This window comes from Rhinopithecus bieti, unplaced genomic scaffold (assembly GCF_001698545.2).
Source record: "Rhinopithecus bieti isolate Rb0 unplaced genomic scaffold, ASM169854v2 scaffold_77291, whole genome shotgun sequence".
Taxonomy (NCBI): domain Eukaryota; kingdom Metazoa; phylum Chordata; class Mammalia; order Primates; family Cercopithecidae; genus Rhinopithecus; species Rhinopithecus bieti.
Genome location: NW_016829743.1, coordinates 831526 through 851233, shown reverse-complemented (window position 1 = coordinate 851233; position 19708 = coordinate 831526). Strand labels below are relative to the sequence as shown.

Genomic DNA, 19708 nt, shown 5'->3' with positions numbered 1-19708 from the left:
AAACTTCAAACACCACAGCAAGAGCAGACTGGCCAAACATCTTTAGTCAGAATTTGTATTGGTAAGCAACAGAAGCAGGCTTTAAGCACTGACCTATTTGGGGTCCAAATCTGCACCAGCTTCTTCACCATCTCCACTTCCCCATCTGCCTCACCCTGCCTAGGGCACTCACTGGAATTAAACCTCAAGACACCAGAACCCACCCCCACTTTTTCCCAGTGTTGTCCTTCTACCCATTCCTGGGTTCAGCTCTCCTCCCCCAAATCAGGAAGTTCCATCCTTCATGTCTTCCGTAACACAGGTGCCCTGGGTTAGTTCTGGTGAGAGGAGGGATGGAATGGGAAGGGGCATCTCCGTCTGGAGGGTGAGTTTATAGAACCCAATCTGCCCTTCTCACTCTAGCAGAAGTGGTCTTGTTCCTTTCCTTCTGGAAATCTCAGTCTGAAACAGCTGGGGTGAGGGTGAGGGGCAATGAGGAGGGATGTCTTAAAATGGGAGCCACTCAGAATGGAAGGAAGAGATTGGGTGGGCAGGGGTCTGGGGCACACCAGGCTTTGGTGTCTCCCCGGTCTAAGCTGCCAGTATCTGTTTCTCTCCCCATGTGGGAACTAGAGATCATGGGTGTCACTATGTGATTGTCACTGTATGGGGAGTGGGGGGAGGGGCTGGGGATGGGAGTAACCTGTCCATATGGGGAGGAGGGCGCACTGTCTGCTGTGCCTGTGTATGGGGTGCCAGGTGATGTGTCACTGTATTAACTAGAGGAGCGGGGATGCAACTGGTGGTCTGCCCAGTGGGAAGGGGCATCGGGAAAGCCCCTTCCTTAGATGAAAGGGCTGAGGTGACCAGCCTGGCTAGTTTCCTCGTGGGGAGCCCTTCCCAGGAGGCTCAGTTTGGGACTGCCCAAGGCGGGAGGCAGGGGAACAAGACGGTACCGCTGAGGCCAGGCAGAGTAGGGACTGAGGAGCTGGGACCCCGATGTCTCTGGAGAGTTAGGGGGACAGGACCCGGCCGGGGCGGCAGAACTCCTTCATCAGGGCCAGGGTCTTACCTTGGGTCCAAGGTGGAGTGGCCCCTTGGATGGGCCGCGGGGCAGCGGGATAGATGGACTGACGGGGCGGACAGGAGTAAGGAGCAGAGCTGTGCGACGGGCCGGGCCAGGACTCTTAAACCCGGAGCTGGGATCAGATAAGGGCTTGTCCGGGGGCCGGGGCCGGGGTCGGGCCGGCCGGGGGCAGAGCTGGGCCGGGCCGGGCCGCCCCTCCCTCCGCAGCGCCGGAGCCAAACTTTGTGTGAATGGAGGGGCCCGGAGGGGGGCCGGGCAGGCGGGGCGGGGGGCTCCGGATGGACCAATGGAAGAGTGGAGCGCCAGGCTCGAGCCGCCGGGATTGGAGGGGCTTGGGCAGGGGGCGGGGCGTGCGGGGCAAGGAAGCGGAGACCCAGACAGCTGCAGGCGCAGAGAGAAATACCCAAAGACAGAGACCCAGACAGACCCGGGGAGAAAGAGAGATGAAGAGACGATACGCGAAGCGATAGGAGCTGAGCTGGCAGGGTGACAGGGGAAGGGAGAAGGAAGAAAAGGGAGGCGGTCGTGTCAGAGATGGGTTACGAGAGCTGTAGCCGGGGGGGCGGGACTGGGGCCGAGTTAATGAAGTGGAAATGAATTCAGTACCGGCCCAGTGGCCCTGCAGGCAGCGCCGAAGGCGGCGCCTGGAAGTGAGATTGGGGCGGAGTAGGCCTGGGCTCCCTGGGCCACAGGACTGTATCTTTGGGCACAATTCCCGTGTTGTTCACCGTTTCCTAAGTCCCAGGTGCGGTGCTGGGTGCGAGATGCACAGCACACCGTGCCCACCTGCAGCGGCTTTCTCTGCAAGGAAAGATAAGGCCGGAACCCGCAGCGAAGTGCGGGAGGTACTGAAGACTGCGAAAGGGAGAGGTCATTCTACTCAGAGGGCTCCTAGCAGATGTGGGAGGAAAGAGGTAACATCTGATTAAGGTCCCAAAGGAAGCAGAAGATTCAGGTGCTGAGAGATGGTCCCCAGGACTCTGTTCCATTTAAGGCGGAGGGAACGTCCTGGAGAGACGTGAAAATACAAGTTCACTTGGGAAACAGCATCAAACTGTGCCATTTACTAGATTAGAGTGCAGGGTGATGGTTCTCAACCCTTTCATCACCAAAGACTTCTTTAATTTCCTGAATCTATGTTTTGAGAGGTTTTAATTCACCCCTACCCCCAGCATTTATTAAAGAAGGATATAATTATTTCCTCATTCCTGATCATCATAAACATTTAACTGCTAATCAATAACCAGTGTTACCATACTGAGTTGCTATAAATTCAGGTAAAAAAGGAAAGAAACTAGGAATGTAGCTTAGTTTAACCGCTAAAAGCCATAAGATAAGTAAATATCCATTCAAGTAGCCTCATTGGAGAAGCTGGAAGGACTGGACTAAAGGTAAGGCACCATAAGCAGTGTTTGTGTTAGGGGAGCACCCGGAAAAAACACAGAGTTGTGCTAATTTGTGGTCAGGCCAGAGTTTCTGTAGGCAATGGAGAGCCACTGAAGGTTCTTGGGAAGGATGGGGTAGGAGAAAGCTATGGAATTTTAGGAAAATTAATCTGGAGGTGACAAAATAGTTTGAACCAAGGGGTTATAGTAGGCAAGTAGACTAGATAGAAAACAATTGCAATAATATAAGCATGAAGAGATGAGAGCCCAAGTCGGCGTGGCAGTGGTGAAAAGTGGAACACAGAAAATGAATTGGAGTACAGAAAAACCAAAAGAAAATGAAAAAACTTTGAAGCCAACTTAACATGATGAGCAGAAGAGGGAAGTTGCAGAGATCATACTAGAGTCTCAAGTCAAGTGATCAGAACTGCGAGGTCATTCACGGGCATAGGGGAACCTGCGGGGTGGATCACACCTGGTGAGGAGACTGAGGTGGGGAAAGAGGAAGTGATGAGTTCAGAGCTGGAAGCTGTGGAGCGGGGTCAAAACCAGAGAGAGAAAGGAGGTCACTGCTGCCAGGGCAGGGTGAGTTGAAGCCATGAGAACAGGGTAGCTCCCAACAAATACTACACAGAGAAATGAGAGCCTGGCACAGAGAGTGAGGAATACCTATGTTTAGGGGATGGGAAGACGAAGGACCCCCAAAGAGTGAAAGAGAATCCACCAGACAGGCAGGAAGGAGACAAAGAAAGTGAGATGTCATGGATCCAAGGAAGGAGAAACTGTTAAAGAGGAGGTTCTAACAGTGCCAACAGGTACAGAGAGGAGAGGCATTGGGCTTGGCAGTGACAAAGTCTCTAGTGACATTTGAGAGCAATTTCAGAAGAGTGAGCAAGGTGGGAACCAGATTACAAGTTACCACTAGAAAGTGAGAAACTGTCAGCAAGTATAGGTTACACTTTTGAGAACTCTACTCACAGAGAGGAGAGAAATAGAAACCAGACAATGTACTAGAAACAGGTCAGGCACAGTGGCTCATGCCTGTAATCCCAGCACTTTGGGAGGCCGAGATGGGTGGATCACCTGAGGTCAGGATTTGAGACCCGCCTGGCCAACATGGCAAAACCCCATCTCTAGTAAAAATACAAAAATTAGCCAGGCATGGTGGTGCGCACCTATAATCCCAGCTACTTGGGAGACTGAGGCATGTGAATCGCTTGAACCTGGGAGGCAGAGGTTGCAGCGAGCCAAGAACATACCACTGCACTCCAGCCTGGGGGACAGAGCAAGAGTCTTCTCCAAAAACAAAACAAAACAAAACAAAAAAAGAAAAAAGAAACAGTCTTCCAGTTTTTCTTTTTCACACTCCCAATGCCCTCTCTTCCTAAGTCAATATGGATGAGGGGCTGTGGTGAGATGGTCTGAGGGCCAGCTTGCAAGGCTGATATAAGAACTTTAAGTTACCAAAAATAGGACATCCAAAAGATCCTTAAGGGGGCCACAGTCTTGACTTTCACAGACAGAGAGGACTTAGGCAGGGGTGTCCAATCTTTTGGCTTCTCTGGGCCACACTGGAAGAAGAATTGTCTTGGGCCACACATAAAATACACTAACACTAACAGTAGCTGATGAGCTTTAAAAAAAAAATCACCAAAAAACCCTCATAATGTTTTAAGAAAGTTTACAAATTTGTGTTGGGCCTCATTCAAAGCCATCCTGGGCTGCATGCAGCCCACAGGCCGAGGGTCGGACAAGCTTGGCTTGGAGGCTCTGGTGGAACTCCAAAATAAACATGAAGAACACCAGAGAAGAGAAAGCAAAGGGACCGTAATGATTTATGGAATCATTAACAGACATTTATTGTGCACTTATTATTTTTCCAAAAATGTTATCCATGCATTTAGCTTCAACTACCACCCACATGTCAATATGTCCAGCCCACCCGGATATCCATTTCAAACTCCACATATTTAAAGTAGAACATGTCACCTTGCTCACAAGAGTGATCCTCTTCATTTATTCTCTACCGTGGTAGATACACTATCATCACCCAACCAGAAACATGGCAGCCATCCTAGATTCTTCAGTCTTCCTCACCTCATCTCCCTTATTGAATCAATGCATCTGTGTTCTAAATAGCCTCAATATTGTCCCCTTCCTCTCTATTCCACTACCATTGCTGTAGTCTAAGACACCATTACCTCTCACCAGGTAATAAGTTTGCATCTTTGATCCTGCTCAAATTTCATGCTGGATTGTAATCCCCAATGCTGGACATGGGCCTGGTGGGAGCTATTTTGATCTTGGGGGCAGGTCCCTCAACAGCTTGGTGCTATCTTTATGATAGTGAGTTTTCGTGAAATCTGGTCGTTTAAAAGTATGTGGCAGGCCGGGTGCGGTGGCTCAAGCCTGTAATCCCAGCACTTTGGGAGGCCGAGACGGGCAGATCACGAGGTCAGGAGATCGAGACCATCCTGGCTAACACGGTGAAACCCCATCTCTACTAAAAAATACAAACAACTAGCCGGGCGAGGTGGCGGGCGCCTATAGTCCCAGCTACTCGGGAGGCTGAGGCAGGAGAATGGCATAAACCAGGGAGGCAGAGCTTGCAGTGAGCTGAGATCTGGCCACTGCACTCCAGCCTGGGTGACAGAGCGAGACTCCGTCTCAAAAAAAAAAATGTGTGTGGCAACACCCCTCATCATCAACTCTCTCTTGCTCCTGCTCTTGCCATGTGATGTGCCTGCTCCTGCTTTGCCTTCCACCATAAGTAAAAGCTTCCTGAGGTCTCCCGAGAAGCTGAGCAGATGTCAGCACCATGCTTCCCGTAAAGCCTGCAGAACTGTGAGCCAATTAAACCTCTTTTCTTTATAAATTACCCAGTGTCTGTTTTTGTTGTTGTTGTTGTTGTTGTTTTAATTTTTAATCTTTTTTTTTTTTTTTTTTTTTGAGACAGGGTTTCACTCTGTCCCCCAGGCTGGAGTGCAGTGGTGTGATCACAGCTCACTGCAACCCTGAACTCCTGTGCTCAAGCAGCCTTCCTGCCTCAACCTCAAACATAGCGGGAACTACAGGTGTTCACCATTACACACAGCTATTTTTTTTTTTTTTAGTTTTAGTAGAGATGAAAATTGCTATGTTGACGAGGATGGTCTTGAACTTGTGAGCTCAAGCAATCCTCCCACCTCAGCCTCCCAAAATGCTGGGATTACAGGCTTGAGCCACCATGTGCTGTCTCGGGTATTTCTTTATAGCAACTCAAGAACGGCCTTAATACACCAGGGCTACTGCAGCGGCCTTCTAACTAGTTTTCCTACCTCCAGTCTTCCTCCACCTTAATAATTCTTTGGATTATGAATTACTTTATTTAAAAGTAATTAAGCACCAGTAAAGTACATCTCTCTGAAACACACATCTGACCATATCACTTCCAAGTTTTAAAACCTTCAGCAACTGCCAACTATCTGTAAGTAAAGTCCAAGTTCCTTACCCTGGAAGAGAAGGCCTATTATAACCTGGACCTGGTGCCATTCCAGCCTCATCTTCTTCCACTGCCCCTACACACCCAAAGCTACAGCGACTTCTTTCAATACTCAAGGTTCAGCCTTATGTTCTCTTTCTATGTCTTGCCCCTTGATCCTTTGTCATTTACATAGCTCCAACTATTGTCCCTGAGTGAAGCCCAAATCTCTATCTTCAATCCTACACTCTCTTTGGAGCTCCATATTTCCTTTTTTTTTTTTTTTTTTTTTTTTTGAGACGGAGTCTCGCTCTGTCACCCAGGCTGGAGTGCAGTGGCCAGATCTCAGCTCACTGCAAGCTCCGCCTCCCGGGTTCACGCCATTCTCCTGCCTCAGCCTCCCGAGTAGCTGGGACTACAGGTGCCCGCCACCTCGCCCGGCTAGTTTTTTGTATTTTAGTAGAGACGGGGTTTCACCGTGTTAGCCAGGATGGTCTCGATCTCCTGACCTCGTGATCCGCCCGTCTCAGCCTCCCAAAGTGCTGGGATTACAGGCTTGAGCCACCGCGCCCGGCCGGAGCTCCATATTTCTAGTTGGGAATTTCCATCCTGACTTGACAGGCCCCAAACTGAACTCAGTAACTTCCTCCCCAAAGGTGGAAGTGCTCGGTGACTTCCTTAGTTCTGTGTTACTCCTGGTCGATTAGAATAAGTGACCTTTACTCTTCACCCTTGCCTTGGGCCCATTCCTGGACATGTCAATTAAGCCAGCAAATGCTGTCAAGTCTCCCTTTCTTTCATCTGTTTGTAATGTCCTTTTTCATTCATATGACCACTACCAGGATCAGAAAGATCAGTACAGCCCAGGACCTGACCCATCCTTCACCTTTCTCTCCAGTCTCAAAGGAAGAGGCAACATGTTTTCATCATGTCGGTCCCTGTGCCCTTGTTTTAAAACTCCAAACAGGTGCCTCTTGCTTACAGGTCACAGTGAAGGAGGTCTTCACCACAGAAGACCTAGAAAAAAAAAAAAAAAAAAAGATAAAAAACGTGGCAGGTCCCCAAACTGAACTCGGCATCTTCCTCTCCAAGGCTGGAAGTGCTCATGACTTCCTTAATTCTGTGTTACTTCTGGTCAATCAGACTAAAAACTGCAAGTGATCTGCAGAAGTGTCATCTACTAACAATCACAGTGAGGATAGAGTGGGGTGGGACTGGGCAGTTAGAAAGACTTTATAAGTCCTTGAACAGCAGGGGTGGGAGCTTGTGGCAAAGTACACAGGTAGCTTCAACAGCACTGTAATGTTCTGACTTTAAAAGAGTGATTTAAATTGAGTTTTTGTTCTTAAATTATGCTTTATAACATATAGACATATATCCACCATCTATATTCTTTTGTACGTATCAAATGTCAGGTTTTCATTTTTAAATTTGTTTGCAAAAGAGAAGTCCTAGAACAGTCTCTAGGAGCCCAGTAGGGAATCGGTAATAAGGGGCATAGGACATTAATATTTGTGAGTGTTCACTATGTCAGATAGATCAGGAGATGAGGAAACAAATTCTGAGGAGTTAAGTGGTTTGCCTCTGGTAACATAGCTGGAAAGTGTTCGTTTTGGCATTTGAATCCACATATATTTGATCCCAAAGCTTGTTTCAGAATAATGCCAGAGGGAATTTGCATGGTTTAAACACAATCTTGTCAACCAGAGGCTATGACCCCTGAGTACATGTTGGTATGAAAAATTCCCCAGAGTTACAATGTCCAGTGTCCACTGTGAAACATGACAGAGGAACCTTCTCTCTTTGAGGAACCCTCTCTCTTCTTTCCGTTTCCCAGCTTGCATCTTCCTTATTCTCCTCCACTTCTCCTTTCAGACTCACTGCTTCCAGCTTTGGCCTCATCTCTACTTTTACTTCATTTACAACGGGGCAGAGGCTACCTCAGAGCAGAGGAGGAGGAGAGTTGGGGTGTGTCACCTGTTTTGGAAAGAGAATCCACAAGTGGGCAGCAGTCTGAGGGGCTTGTGCTTGGCCAAGCAGATGTGGACAGAGGGAATCAGGAAAGCTTTGGGTTGGGAGGCATGATAGAGACTCAGAATAGTCAGTATTTAAGAAGTCTGGAAAGAACAGAGACTGACATGGCTCACCACAGGATTCAGGGTTCCAAGTGGCATTTTGGCGCTCACATCCCACAGTGCTGAACAAATTCCATTAGTAGTGGAGCAACTCGTAGCTGAATGACTCAGGCTGCAGAGGAGAAATCCAAGAGAAGGACTGAGCTATATTCCCCTAGTCACTAATGAATCATTGCGTCAGTAGATCACCCCCTTTAAATAAATGCAATATATACAAACCCACATTTATATAAGACATAAGTTGGGGAATACTTAGTTACCTACTAAAGAATTCTTTCTTTTAAAAAAGAAAAAAATGGCCAGGCACCGTGGCTCATACCTGTAATCCCAGCACTTTGGGAGGCCAAGGCGGGTGGATCACCTAAGGTCAGGAGTTCAAGATCAGCCTGGCTAACATGGTGAAACCCCATCTCTACTGAAAATACAAAAAAAAAAAAAAAAAAAATTAGCCAGGCATGGGGGTGGGTGCCTGTAATCTCAGCTACTCAGGAGGGTGAGGCAAGAGAATCACTTGAATCCAGGCAGTGGAGGTTACAGTGAGCTGAGATTGCGCCACTGCACTCCAGCCTGGTGACAGAGTGGAACTCTGTCTCAAAAAGAAAAAAAAAAAGGAAAAAAGAAAAAAAGGAATTTATTTAACTAGGGACTTCTAGTACCTTTTCAGTTGGGTCCAATTGATAGAAATTCCATTAACATCCAATGTACTGTGATAGGAGGGAGGCAACTGGGAATAAAGAAATATGAGGAACCTCGAGTCGGGTGGCCTGAGTCTTAGTCCTGACTGTTTTCTTGGGACCTATTCCTACCTGTAAAGTAAGGGCTAATCCTGTACCACCTCTAACTGTCATATAACTTTTAAATCTTAGCCTGTCTCTACCCAGTCCTATAAAGCAAAATAGAACTCTATGTGAGAAGGCTTCTGATCCTCCTGCTCTGCTGAAAGTAGCCAGAAAGGCAGCAGGCTCCTCAGCCTCAAGAACCCAGCCGGGGTTCCATCTGACCTGGAGCTGTGCTCTGCTTCTCCCCATTTCACTCTAATCTTCAGCTTCAGTCATTTGCCACATCTACTCCTTCAACCATATCTTTGCTTTGAGTTTTCTAGAACCTCATTCCCCTTGAATTTATACAAATTTTTATAATCAACAAGATTGGCCTCCCTGATCCACTATACTCATATCCTCAACTGTCTCCTGTCTTCCCCATCATGCTTCCTCTTCCACTTGCCTCATTTTGCACAAGATGTGTCATGATCTTGCCTAGGGAAGCCTCCCCAGATTGGCTGATCTCAGGGCTGCCATAAAGGCACCTGCTGATGGGGCAAGTTGAGGACTGAACTGCATTCAGCTTGCCAATTCCTGCACCCGGCTCAGAGCTGTGTCTGCTGGAGGAAGTGAACCTTTTATTTTCTCCCAAAAGTATCACCTGTTCCCTGTTCTCCAAGCGACATGCCACAGTAGGCTCTTTCTAAGCTCTTTTTCTATTTTGCACCACAGTTCCTTTTTTTTTTTTTTTTTTTTTGAGAAACGGTCTCACTCTGTTGTCCAGGCCGGAGTGCAGTGGCACAATCATGGCTCACTGCAGCCTTGAGCTCCCAGGCTCAGGCGATCCTCCTGCCTTAACCTCCAGGGTGGCTAGGACCACATGCACATACCACTACACCCATCTAATTTTGTATTTTTTGTAGAGACAGGGTTTCGCCATGTTGCCCAGACTGATCTCCATCTCCTGGGTTCAAGCGATCCGCATGCCTCAGCCTCCCAGAATGCTGGGATTACAGGTGTGAGCCACCGTGCCAGGCCAAAAGCTAGAATCTTATCTATGGTTTTGTGTCCTGGTGCCTAGGAAAACTTTTCTTCTCCTGCCTCAGTTCGAGCTCAGTGATAAATAAGGAACTGAGGTTAGATAACAGGCAAAGTCTAGGACATGCAGGATGAGTGAATCAGGTGAGGGAGTGGTGGTCTTCTTCCTTGTCAGCAAGGCTAGGTTCAGGGGCACCTGGACTGACGTGAGAGGCTGGCTGAAATTGCCTCTTGGAGGGCCCTGCCAGTGATGCCCCCTCCAGCAAATGGGGCCAGCTCTATGCAAATGTGTTCTTGCCCAGGAGTTTGGTTTCTTCTTTCTGAGCTCCTGGCACAGTGGAACCAACGTGAGCAGCTGCTTGGCAGGACAGAGAAGGGCAGGCTAGCAGTCCCAAAGCTCGGGTGACAGGACCAGGCCCAGGAGACGGGGATGTTGACTGGGGCTTTAACAGCACTCTTGATGCCAATCGCGGGCTGAAAACTCGATATTTCCACTTGGAACAACAAGAGTCACCAGCAAGACAGCTGAGGAGAGGGCAGTATACCAGGGGTGCCCCCTGCAGGCCTCACAGGGTGGTGCCAGAACAGAGGAAGGTGGCACAGGCAGGGTGAGGCTTTCAGGACATCCCTGAGATGATGGTGATGATGGTGACCATGATCATGACCATGAAGAAGACAATGAGGAGGAGGAGGAAGAGGAAGATAGTAGCTAGCATTTACTGAGTACTAACAATGTGTCAGGCATTGTCTTATGTAGTCTTCATGACAGCCCCTAAGAGATGAATAATATGGTTGTTCTTTTTCTAGATGAAAAATCTGAGGTTTAATGAGGTTAAGTAATTGGTTCACCCAGCTAGTAGTGGACAAAGGTGGATTTGAACCCAAGTCATTGCCTCTCCAGCTTATATTATCTAGTACAGAATTTCCCACCTTACCAGGTCATTCCAGGAGCTTCTAGCCCTCCGTGTCCATCTCTATGTCTTCCTGCTCCTCTAGCTCATATTTTCTTGATCCCAATTTATAGGATCTGGATAAGAATAGATCCACATCTGGGATATAATAACACTGATAACAATAACAACAACACTTTGCATTTGTAAACCACTTTCTTCTCTTCATTATTTCCCTGGGGAAAAATAAACAATAAGATATTTCTATTTCTCCAAATTTTGTTCTGATTTTTATCAGTGTTGCTGAGGCTATTTCCATATAGTTGTGATCAATTTATAAGAATAATTTTAGGTTCTGCTTTTTTATGTAACTGTGTTATATACACATTCACATATTTAAACACAGCAATTATTATGGCTTTACAGTAACCCATGATGTTAATATGCCACAGATATTACATTACTGAGGCAGTGTAACTTTGTGAAGAGAACACTAGGCTGAGGCTGACAACACCAAATGCCAGCAGGAATGTGGAGCATCAGGAACAGGAATTTGTGGCTGACGGGAATGCAAAATGGTACAGCCACTTTGGAAGGAAGTGTGGCAGTTTCTTAAAAACCTAACATACTCTTACCATATGATCCAGGAATCATGCTCCTTAGTATCTACCCAAAGGAGATGAACTTACGTCCACATGAAAATCCGCTGATGGATGTTTATAGCAGCTTTATTCATCATGGCCAAATCTTGAAAGCAACCAATTTGTCCTTCAGTAGGTAAATGGAAAAATAAACCATGGCCATCCTGAAATGAAATATTATTCAGTGCCAAAAAGAACTACAAAGCCCTGAAAAGACATGGAGGAACCTTAAATTTACATTACTAAGTGAAAGAAGCCAATTTGAAATGGCTACGTATTGTACAATTCCAACTATATGGCATTCCAGAGAAGGAAAATTATGGAAACAGGAAAAAGAGCAGTGGTTGCCAGGGGTTAGGGAAGGGGGATTGACTAGGCAGAGCGTAGAGAACTTTTACAGCAATGAGACTATAATGGTGGATACACATCATTGTACATTTGTCCAAACCTACAGAGTGTACAACACCAAGAGTGAACCCTAATGTTGACTATGGACTTTGGGTGATTATGATGTCAATGTAGTTTCATCACATGTAAGCAATATGCCACTCTGGTGGAGGATGTTGATGGTGGGAGAGGCTGTGCATGTGTGGCGACAGGGGCATACGGAGAATCTCTATAACTTTCCTGTCAATTTTGCTCTGAATCTTGCCTTGTCGCCCAGGCTGGAGTGCAGTGGCGGGATCTCGGCTCACTGCAAGCTCCACCTCCCGGGTTCCTGCCATTCTCCTGCCTCAGCCTCCCGTGTAGCTGGGACTACAGGCACATGCCACCACACCTGGCTAATTTTTGTATTTTTAGTAGAGATGGGTTTCACCATGTTAGCCAGGATGGTCTTGATCTCCTGACCTCATGATCCGCCCGCCTCGGCCTCCCAAAGTGCTGGGATTACAGGCGTGAGCCACGGTGCCCAGCCTAAGAAGTCTTCTAAAAAAAAAAAAAATTAAAAAAGCATGAGGTGATACAGATGTGGGAGTTTGACTCCTATCTCTGTCCAACTCTGTGACATTTGATAAATCACTTAACATGTCTCAGTTTTAGTTTCCTCATCTATAACTGGGAACAATAATACCTATCTGATAGAGTTGCCATGGGTATGAAATGAGGCATGTGTCTTGTTCATATCCGATGTTCAATGAATTAGTGGCATTGTGTGTCTTTCTCCCTCACGGGTTAATGAGCTCCTTGTGGGCAGGGACTTACTCATTCTGTAACCACCCATCTAATACACTGCCTGGCACTTGGGCTCCATAGGAGTTTGCTGAGTGAATACTTAGTAAGCTCTAACCTAGGCTTTTCTCTCTGGTGGACATTTGGGTTGTTTCCAGGGTTTTTGCTATGAACAAAATACATTTCAAAGCCTTCGTGTTTTTTTTTTTTGTTGTTGTTGTTTTGGGTGTTTTTTGTTTGTTTGTTTGTTTTTCATTTGATCTGCACACCCTGTGAAGCAGGCAGAAAGGGGATATTTGCACTTGTCCACACCCTGGTATAGATGGAATAACTGTGGCTCAGGGAAGTGAAGTGACTCCTATGGTCACAGTGCAAATCAGTGACAATAATTAGAACCCCTGACCCTGCCTTCCTTCCTTTAGTAGATCTATTTTCCTTCTAGCTACTGCCTTCTGGATCCATGGCCTCTCCAGAACTAGAGACTGTGATGGTCAGCCTGAGCTGAGAGCAGCACCTGCACATAGAGACCCATGTTGAAGGTGGTGAGCTGCCAGTTCCCAGATGGCCCTCTGAAACCCCAGGGAACCTAACACCTTATTCTCAAATACATGAAGGCTTGTATTTTCCCCGAGCAAGGAGCTTCTTAGGAAAGAGCCAGTGTGCCAGCTTTGTTTTTCTTTCTTCTTCTTCTTTTTTTTTCTATGAGGGGGTGAGGAGCCAAGCTCTGAGTTGTCCAGAAGGAGGGACTTAGGCTAAAAATAGCTATGGCGTGTGGTTTGGATCAACCCCTAGTGGTACCCAGGACTGGGGAGGGGAGGGGGATGCTCTGGAGCTGTCGCCAGACTGGTTGCCGTGGAAACGAGAGAGGAGCAGGGGAGCCTGGGAAGTAGGGATGACACAGATAGCAAGTCCTAGTCAGAGCCGCCGCTACATTTAGGAGAAACAGCGGTGTCTGCGGCTCCCACCCTTCGGGGGCCCGTGGGGGGGGCGGTGTCAGGGGCATGGACGCCACCCCCCAGGGGTCTCTGCTGCCGGCTACTCTCCTCTCCACGTGCTGTGAGTTGAGTTGTGGGGGACTTGGGGTTTGGGCCCCTATTTCCAAGGCAAGTGGGGGTTTGGGAGGAGCTGGTTCTTGGGGGAGTTTACACCAGGTCTCTCCTTCCAAAAAATGAGCCCCCTTACTCCCCAGATCTCTAGAGGGAGGAAGAGGGGCCCAGGAAAAGTGGTACTGCGATCGTCTGCAAAGGGGTCATAGCATGCACAAGAAATGAGGAGTAGGTTGGAGGAACTGAAATTCTTGGAGGGAAGATGGAGAAATCAAGTCCTTGATCTTGGGATAGAGGTAACAATTTCACACTTTCCCTTCCCCTGAGAAAAATGCAGTGCCCCACTCAGGAAGACAGGATTTGGGACACATTCAAAATAAGGTTTGCCTAGATCCCTGGGGCAATGGAGAGTGAGAGAGTTCTGGGGGTGATCAGACATTGGGGTTCCTTCCCCATCCCTGGGCAAACAGATCTGTCTAAGCAGGCCGACTGGGGGTCAGATTACTTATGACCCTGAGAGAACATCTGGAAGCCTACCTGGAACTAAAGCTAGGATAATGAGAGCAGGGTTGTTTTCTGCATGACCTGAGGTCTCTGAGCCAGTCAATGCTTACTCTTCCTGAGGACATCTGAGCTTCAGGGAAAGAAAAGGAAGCTCATTGTCGGGGGCAGGGGAGACCCTAATCTTCCATTGCCATGGGGCTCTTGGACCCTGTGTCCCCTGACTCCATGGACAATAAATGCAGGGGGGGGGGCCCTAAGCTCAAAGCCATTTCATTTTGATTTCTCTTCCTGCCCTCTCTACCCCAACACACACACACACACACACACACACACACACACACACCCTCTCCAGAGTGCTGACTGCACAGCACCTCACCCCAGAACATAAAATGCTGGAGTGCTAGGTTTAGAGTCACATACCCAGGCAGTTTCTCCCCAGGACCTGGTCAGCCATCCAGGCCATCTGTGGTTCCCATGGCACACTCTTCCATCCCCCACCCACTAGCCAGCCCACATTTCCGTGGAGTGGGAGGAGAGGATCATTCCCAGGAAAGAGAAGGGAAGGTGGAAGAGTACCAAATCCTTATTCTAAACCTTTTCCTGTATGTTCTATATCTCCCAGAGGACCCTGGGTGCTTTGGGGAAGGGCTTTGGACCTCTCTCAGAGCAGATTGCAGCTCAGAGAACTCCTCAGAGGGAAGCATGTGAAGCAAAAGCAAGTGGGCTTCACTTGGAATGTGGGCTTTGGGGCATATGGCAGGTGGGGGCAGGGCTGGTGTTAGGATAGTCCATGGGAAGTAAGAGGCTGGGGGAAAATATAACTAGAGGGAGTGGGAAAATAAATGTGGGTGCTTGGTGCTTCACTTGATCTGATTCCATGTCTCTCATGAAGAATAGGATCCCAGAGGGATATGAGCCTAACTCTTGATAACTCTGGGCTTCCTTTCCCGGCCTCTGTGTTGGGATCTTCCAGTTCCCCTCCCCATTTGCAAGCTGTCTCCACTAGGAGAAAAAACCCAAGGGAAATGGGGCTGGCCCAAGAGCAGCAGTGATGGGGGTAGGTCTCAGGGAGGATTGCTAGTGGGAATTTCCTAATGTTCCACCCTTGTGCACTGGAGGGTTTCCACTGACTTTCCACGGCTTTCATTTTTTTCTCCTTTGTAAGCGTGTTGAGGGGAGGGAGTGGAGTGGAGTGAGTGAGGTCCAAGGAGGGAAGAATGAGAAAGACTGTGTGTCAGTCTTGGGGTGAACTTCAAAACAGCCTGCGAGGGTAGCCATTGGTGGTTGCACTGGCTACAGCTGGGGAAGAGATGGTGGAAGTCCTTAGGGCAGGGAGGGCTCCATTACCCGCCTGCCCCCCTCCCCAAAAAGCCCCCACTCTAGTGATTTCAGGAAATCACTAGGGGGATCTGGGCCTGGGTCTTTGGCCCCGGGGCTGCCCCAGAGGTGCTGCACACCCCAGCTGGAGGTGATGGCACCAAGATCCCTGGTACCTCCTTCCCCTGAAAATCATCGTGGAACTTCTACAGTTCTATCCAGTTCAGGTACATTATTCCATTTGACCCTCACCACTTTCTGAGCCTGGGGGGCAGTTAGGGCTGAATGTGTTATTCCCAGAAACAGAGGCTGGGAAACACGAAGGGACTCGCCCAGGGCACTCAGGGCTCGGTGCTGGCCCTGATGTCCCGTGTCTCCCCATTTCCCGAGGGCCCACTCATTCGGCAAACCTTTATTAAGCCCCTCCAGGACCCCCGACGCCGCCGAGGCGCCCAGCGACGCGCGGCGGGTGGCGGCAGCTCGGGCTCCCGCCGCACTCTGGGCCCCCGCCGCACTCCAGGCGCCCACAGCGCTCTCCCTGACGCGGCCGCCATGGCGCAGGAGAACGCTGCCTTCTCGCCCGGACCGGAGGAGCCGCCGCGGCGCCGCGGCCGCCAGCGCTACGTGGAGAAGGATGGCAGGTGCAACGTGCAGCAGGGCAACGTGCGCGAGACATACCGCTACCTGACCGACCTGTTCACCACGCTGGTGGACCTGCAGTGGCGCCTCAGCCTGTTGTTCTTCGTGCTGGCCTACGCGCTCACCTGGCTCTTCTTCGGCGCCATCTGGTGGCTGATCGCCTACGGCCGCGGCGACCTGGAGCACCTGGAGGACACCGCGTGGACGCCGTGCGTCAACAACCTCAACGGCTTTGTGGCTGCCTTCCTCTTCTCCATCGAGACCGAGACCACCATCGGCTACGGGCACCGCGTCATCACCGACCAGTGCCCCGAGGGCATCGTGCTGCTGCTGCTGCAGGCCATCCTGGGCTCCATGGTGAACGCCTTCATGGTGGGCTGCATGTTTGTCAAGATCTCTCAGCCCAACAAGCGCGCCGCCACGCTCGTCTTCTCCTCGCACGCCGTGGTGTCGCTACGCGACGGGCGCCTCTGCCTCATGTTCCGCGTGGGCGACTTGCGCTCCTCACACATAGTGGAGGCCTCCATCCGCGCCAAGCTCATCCGCTCGCGCCAGACGCTGGAGGGCGAGTTTATCCCGCTGCACCAGACCGACCTCAGCGTGGGCTTCGACACGGGAGACGACCGCCTCTTCCTCGTCTCGCCGCTGGTTATCAGCCACGAGATCGACGCTGCCAGCCCCTTCTGGGAGGCGTCGCGCCGTGCCCTCGAGAGGGACGACTTCGAGATCGTTGTCATCCTCGAGGGCATGGTGGAAGCCACGGGTGCGAGCGGGCCTGGGGAGGGGAGCGGGGCTGGCAGAGGGTGGGCAGGGCCGAGGAAGGCAGGGCCAAGACGAGGGGCCAGGGGAGGTGGGGAGGATGGGTGGGGGGGGCTGGTGGAGGATGGCAGAGTGAGGTGAGACAGAGGTCAGGGGCGGAGGTGGAACCGAGCAACGCTGCAGAAGGCCAAGAGAAAGCTTGGAGGAATTCTTCGAAATGGCACTGGCGTGGGGCCCTGGGCCCAGAGGAATGTGTCACTTGGAATAGGGAGAGTAATAATAGCTAGTGCTCACCCAGTACTCACCCTGTGTCATGCACAGTTCCAAAGCACTTTCCACCTGTGAGTCGATTTAATCCTAACAAGATTAAAGGTAACTTCTTGTTGAAGTTACTTCTGAAGGTAACTTCTTGTTATTGTGCTCAATTTTCAGAGACGAGATTGCTCCAATGAGAAGTTAAGGAAATTGTCCACTTTCCTAAGCCAATAAGTAGCCATGCCTGGATTGGACACAGGCAATGTGGCTTCAGTGTTTAGTGGTCCCGAGTTGGAAGGAGGGGTTAGGTTCAGGGGTTTTCTCACTGCAGCCAGGTTCAGGACCCTGGAATTTGACGGTGAAGGTTTTCTATTGCCTGAGTTATTTCTAGGCTGGATCTTGGGGGGAGCTTAATACCTAGTCTCACTTCCGCCTCGGTTTCCCAATTCATCCATTTCCACTGACAAGGGATATAGATGATGTTACCATTTCTAGCCCTTTTCCAAAAGGAACTGGCAACTCATCTGTGATGTCAATAAGTCCAACCCAGACATACACAGTGAAGGCTTTGGAAGCAGGTGGGAAAAGACCAGTGTTACAGGAGTCGCAAAGGAGGTTACTTAGGACTTGAGATCTAGAGGATGGATGAGAATGAGGAAACTGCGGGTGGAGGACCAAAGGCCCACTAGGGGGCGCCGCAGTCCCTGCCTCTGACGCCAGAGTTGCTGATGCTCCCTGCCGGCTTCGCTGACAAGCTGGTGCCTTCAGATCCTTTCCCTGGCCCCCTTACGCTAAGCCTCGGCTTCACACCCCAACCCCACCTCCCCATCACTGTTCCCATTCCTGCTTAACCCCGACTCTTTCCCCTTCCCCCACTCACCCCGTTCCCTTTCCTCTCTCTCTCTCTCTCCAGCTGTCACTCCTGTTTTGCCAGTATCTCAGGCAGGCCCCTCACCCTCCAGTGAAGTTCCTGCCCGGCCCTCTTTTCTCTTTGTACCCTCAGCCCTGCCCTCTCCTCCTCGAAGCCCTTCTCTGCCCAGTGTCCCTTATGCCTCTTTCTTCTCTCTCCCACTGGATATTTTCTATCCCAGCTTCACTGAGAAATACCAATGTCTCAGGGCCAGGCTTTCCGAGTTGACAGCCACTCTCCAGTTAGCTAATGTTCACTCTTTGTTTCCCCTTGTTCCGAGATGGATAGGGGTTGGGGGCAAGACCCTGTGACAGAAAGGAGAATGACCTGCCCTGAGGGGTGCACCAGTCCAACAGGAAGATAAGACACAGGCTCCGGGCAGGGAGGACCAGGACAGAGGAGATAAAGATAGGAATCTGTCTGTTTTTCTACAGAGATAAAGCTGGAAAGGATGGTAATATTTTGGGTGAGACAGGATTCAAAACGCTTTTGAAAAGCAAGAATAATGAGCCAAAACCCAGCAAGATGACATTTAAAAGGAATAAATATAAAATTCTACATTTAGGCTTTAAAAAAATCACTTATGTAAGCACAGCATGGAAGAGCACTGGTGAAAAAAGAACTGGGAGTTTTAGTTGGCTACAGGCTTGATGTCGTAGCAATGTGATGCAGCCTCCAAAATGATTATGTAATGTTATCCTGGGCCCTATTAGTGAAAGCGTCATGGCCAGAAGAGAGAGATGGTGCACCTTCTCTTATGCGTGGAGCAGGCCACAGTTGGAAAATTTACTATACTCAAAATGCTTAAAAGGCCCTCCTTGGCCATTCTGGCTTGTAATCAAACAAGTAGCGTTTTGGAAAACCAGGTCAAATGAGGAATCGTGGAGGAAGCCAGGGATGTTAAGTCAAGAAGAGAAAACATGAGGGAATCTGAGACTCCTGTTTTCAGATACTCAAAGAACTGTGAAGTGGGAGAGGAATGACACCAAGGGTTGGAAATCCCAGGGGACAGGTTTTAGCTCTGTATAAAGAACAACCCACCTATTAGAGCTATCATACAAAGGAGTGGGTCCTTTATGAAGTGGTGAGCTATCAATCCTGGGAGGTAATCAAGCACAAGCCAGATGCCCATTGTTAGAAATGCTCCTTTGGGGAGCCCTATATGGAGTGAGAAGTTGGACTAGATGATCCCCAAGGTTAGTTTCAAGGTTAAGCTTTTTTTGGCTGGCATCACCAAATGACAGGAGGGGAAAAAAGAGCTGGAGATGAAGAGGAGTTGGGGCAAATGGAGAAGAGGCGAGGGAGCTGGGTAAGAGCAGGAGCTAGGGCAGGGGAGAAAATGGACTGGACCAAAGGGAGGTGGTAGCCCTTAGGAAGGAATAGAAGGGAGGATGCTGGGAGTAGGGTTGTGGAATGAGAAGAGGAGAGGGAAGCCTGGAGCTGAGATACCCCCTGACCCATGCCCCTCCTCTCAGGAATGACATGCCAAGCTCGGAGCTCCTACCTGGTAGACGAGGTGCTGTGGGGCCACCGCTTCACATCAGTGCTGACTCTGGAGGACGGCTTCTACGAGGTGGACTATGCCAGCTTTCACGAGACTTTTGAGGTGCCCACACCTTCGTGCAGTGCTCGAGAGCTGGCAGAGGCTGCGGCCCGCCTTGATGCCCATCTCTACTGGTCCATTCCCAGCCGGCTGGATGAGAAGGTGGAGGAGGAGGGGCAGGGGAGGGGC

General features: G+C 49.6%; 2 protein-coding genes and 1 long non-coding RNA gene across 4 annotated transcripts in view; 1 reads left to right on the top strand and 2 right to left on the bottom strand.

Annotated features, from left to right (window-relative positions):
- The window catches only part of KCNJ10 (potassium inwardly rectifying channel subfamily J member 10), a 32753-nt gene extending 31460 nt beyond the window's left edge, over positions 1-1293 (bottom strand). The window contains exon 1 of one of the 2 annotated variants that reach the window (XM_017864860.1): positions 1052-1293. The gene's annotated coding sequence lies outside the window, so the exon portion shown is untranslated. Of the gene's footprint in view, positions 1-93; positions 153-1051 lie in introns of those variants that run through there. The other variant, XM_017864861.1, reaches the window with a different exon arrangement.
- Positions 1294-7557: 6264 nt separating this feature from the next.
- LOC108524046 (uncharacterized) lies at positions 7558-16194 on the bottom strand. The gene is made up of 5 exons (XR_001883961.1): positions 16107-16194; positions 11425-11540; positions 10781-10971; positions 8059-8158; positions 7558-7888 (listed from the first exon to the last, which is right to left on the bottom strand). It is a non-coding gene; the product is annotated as an uncharacterized LOC108524046 (long non-coding RNA).
- Positions 13615-19708, top strand: part of KCNJ9 (potassium inwardly rectifying channel subfamily J member 9) — a 9185-nt gene continuing 3091 nt past the window's right edge. Inside the window, exons 1-2 of the mRNA XM_017864862.1 lie at positions 13615-16815; positions 19452-19681. Of these exons, the coding sequence (XP_017720351.1) occupies positions 15699-16815; positions 19452-19681 (1347 nt within the window). The 5' untranslated portion in view covers positions 13615-15698. The remainder of the gene's footprint in view (positions 16816-19451; positions 19682-19708) is intronic.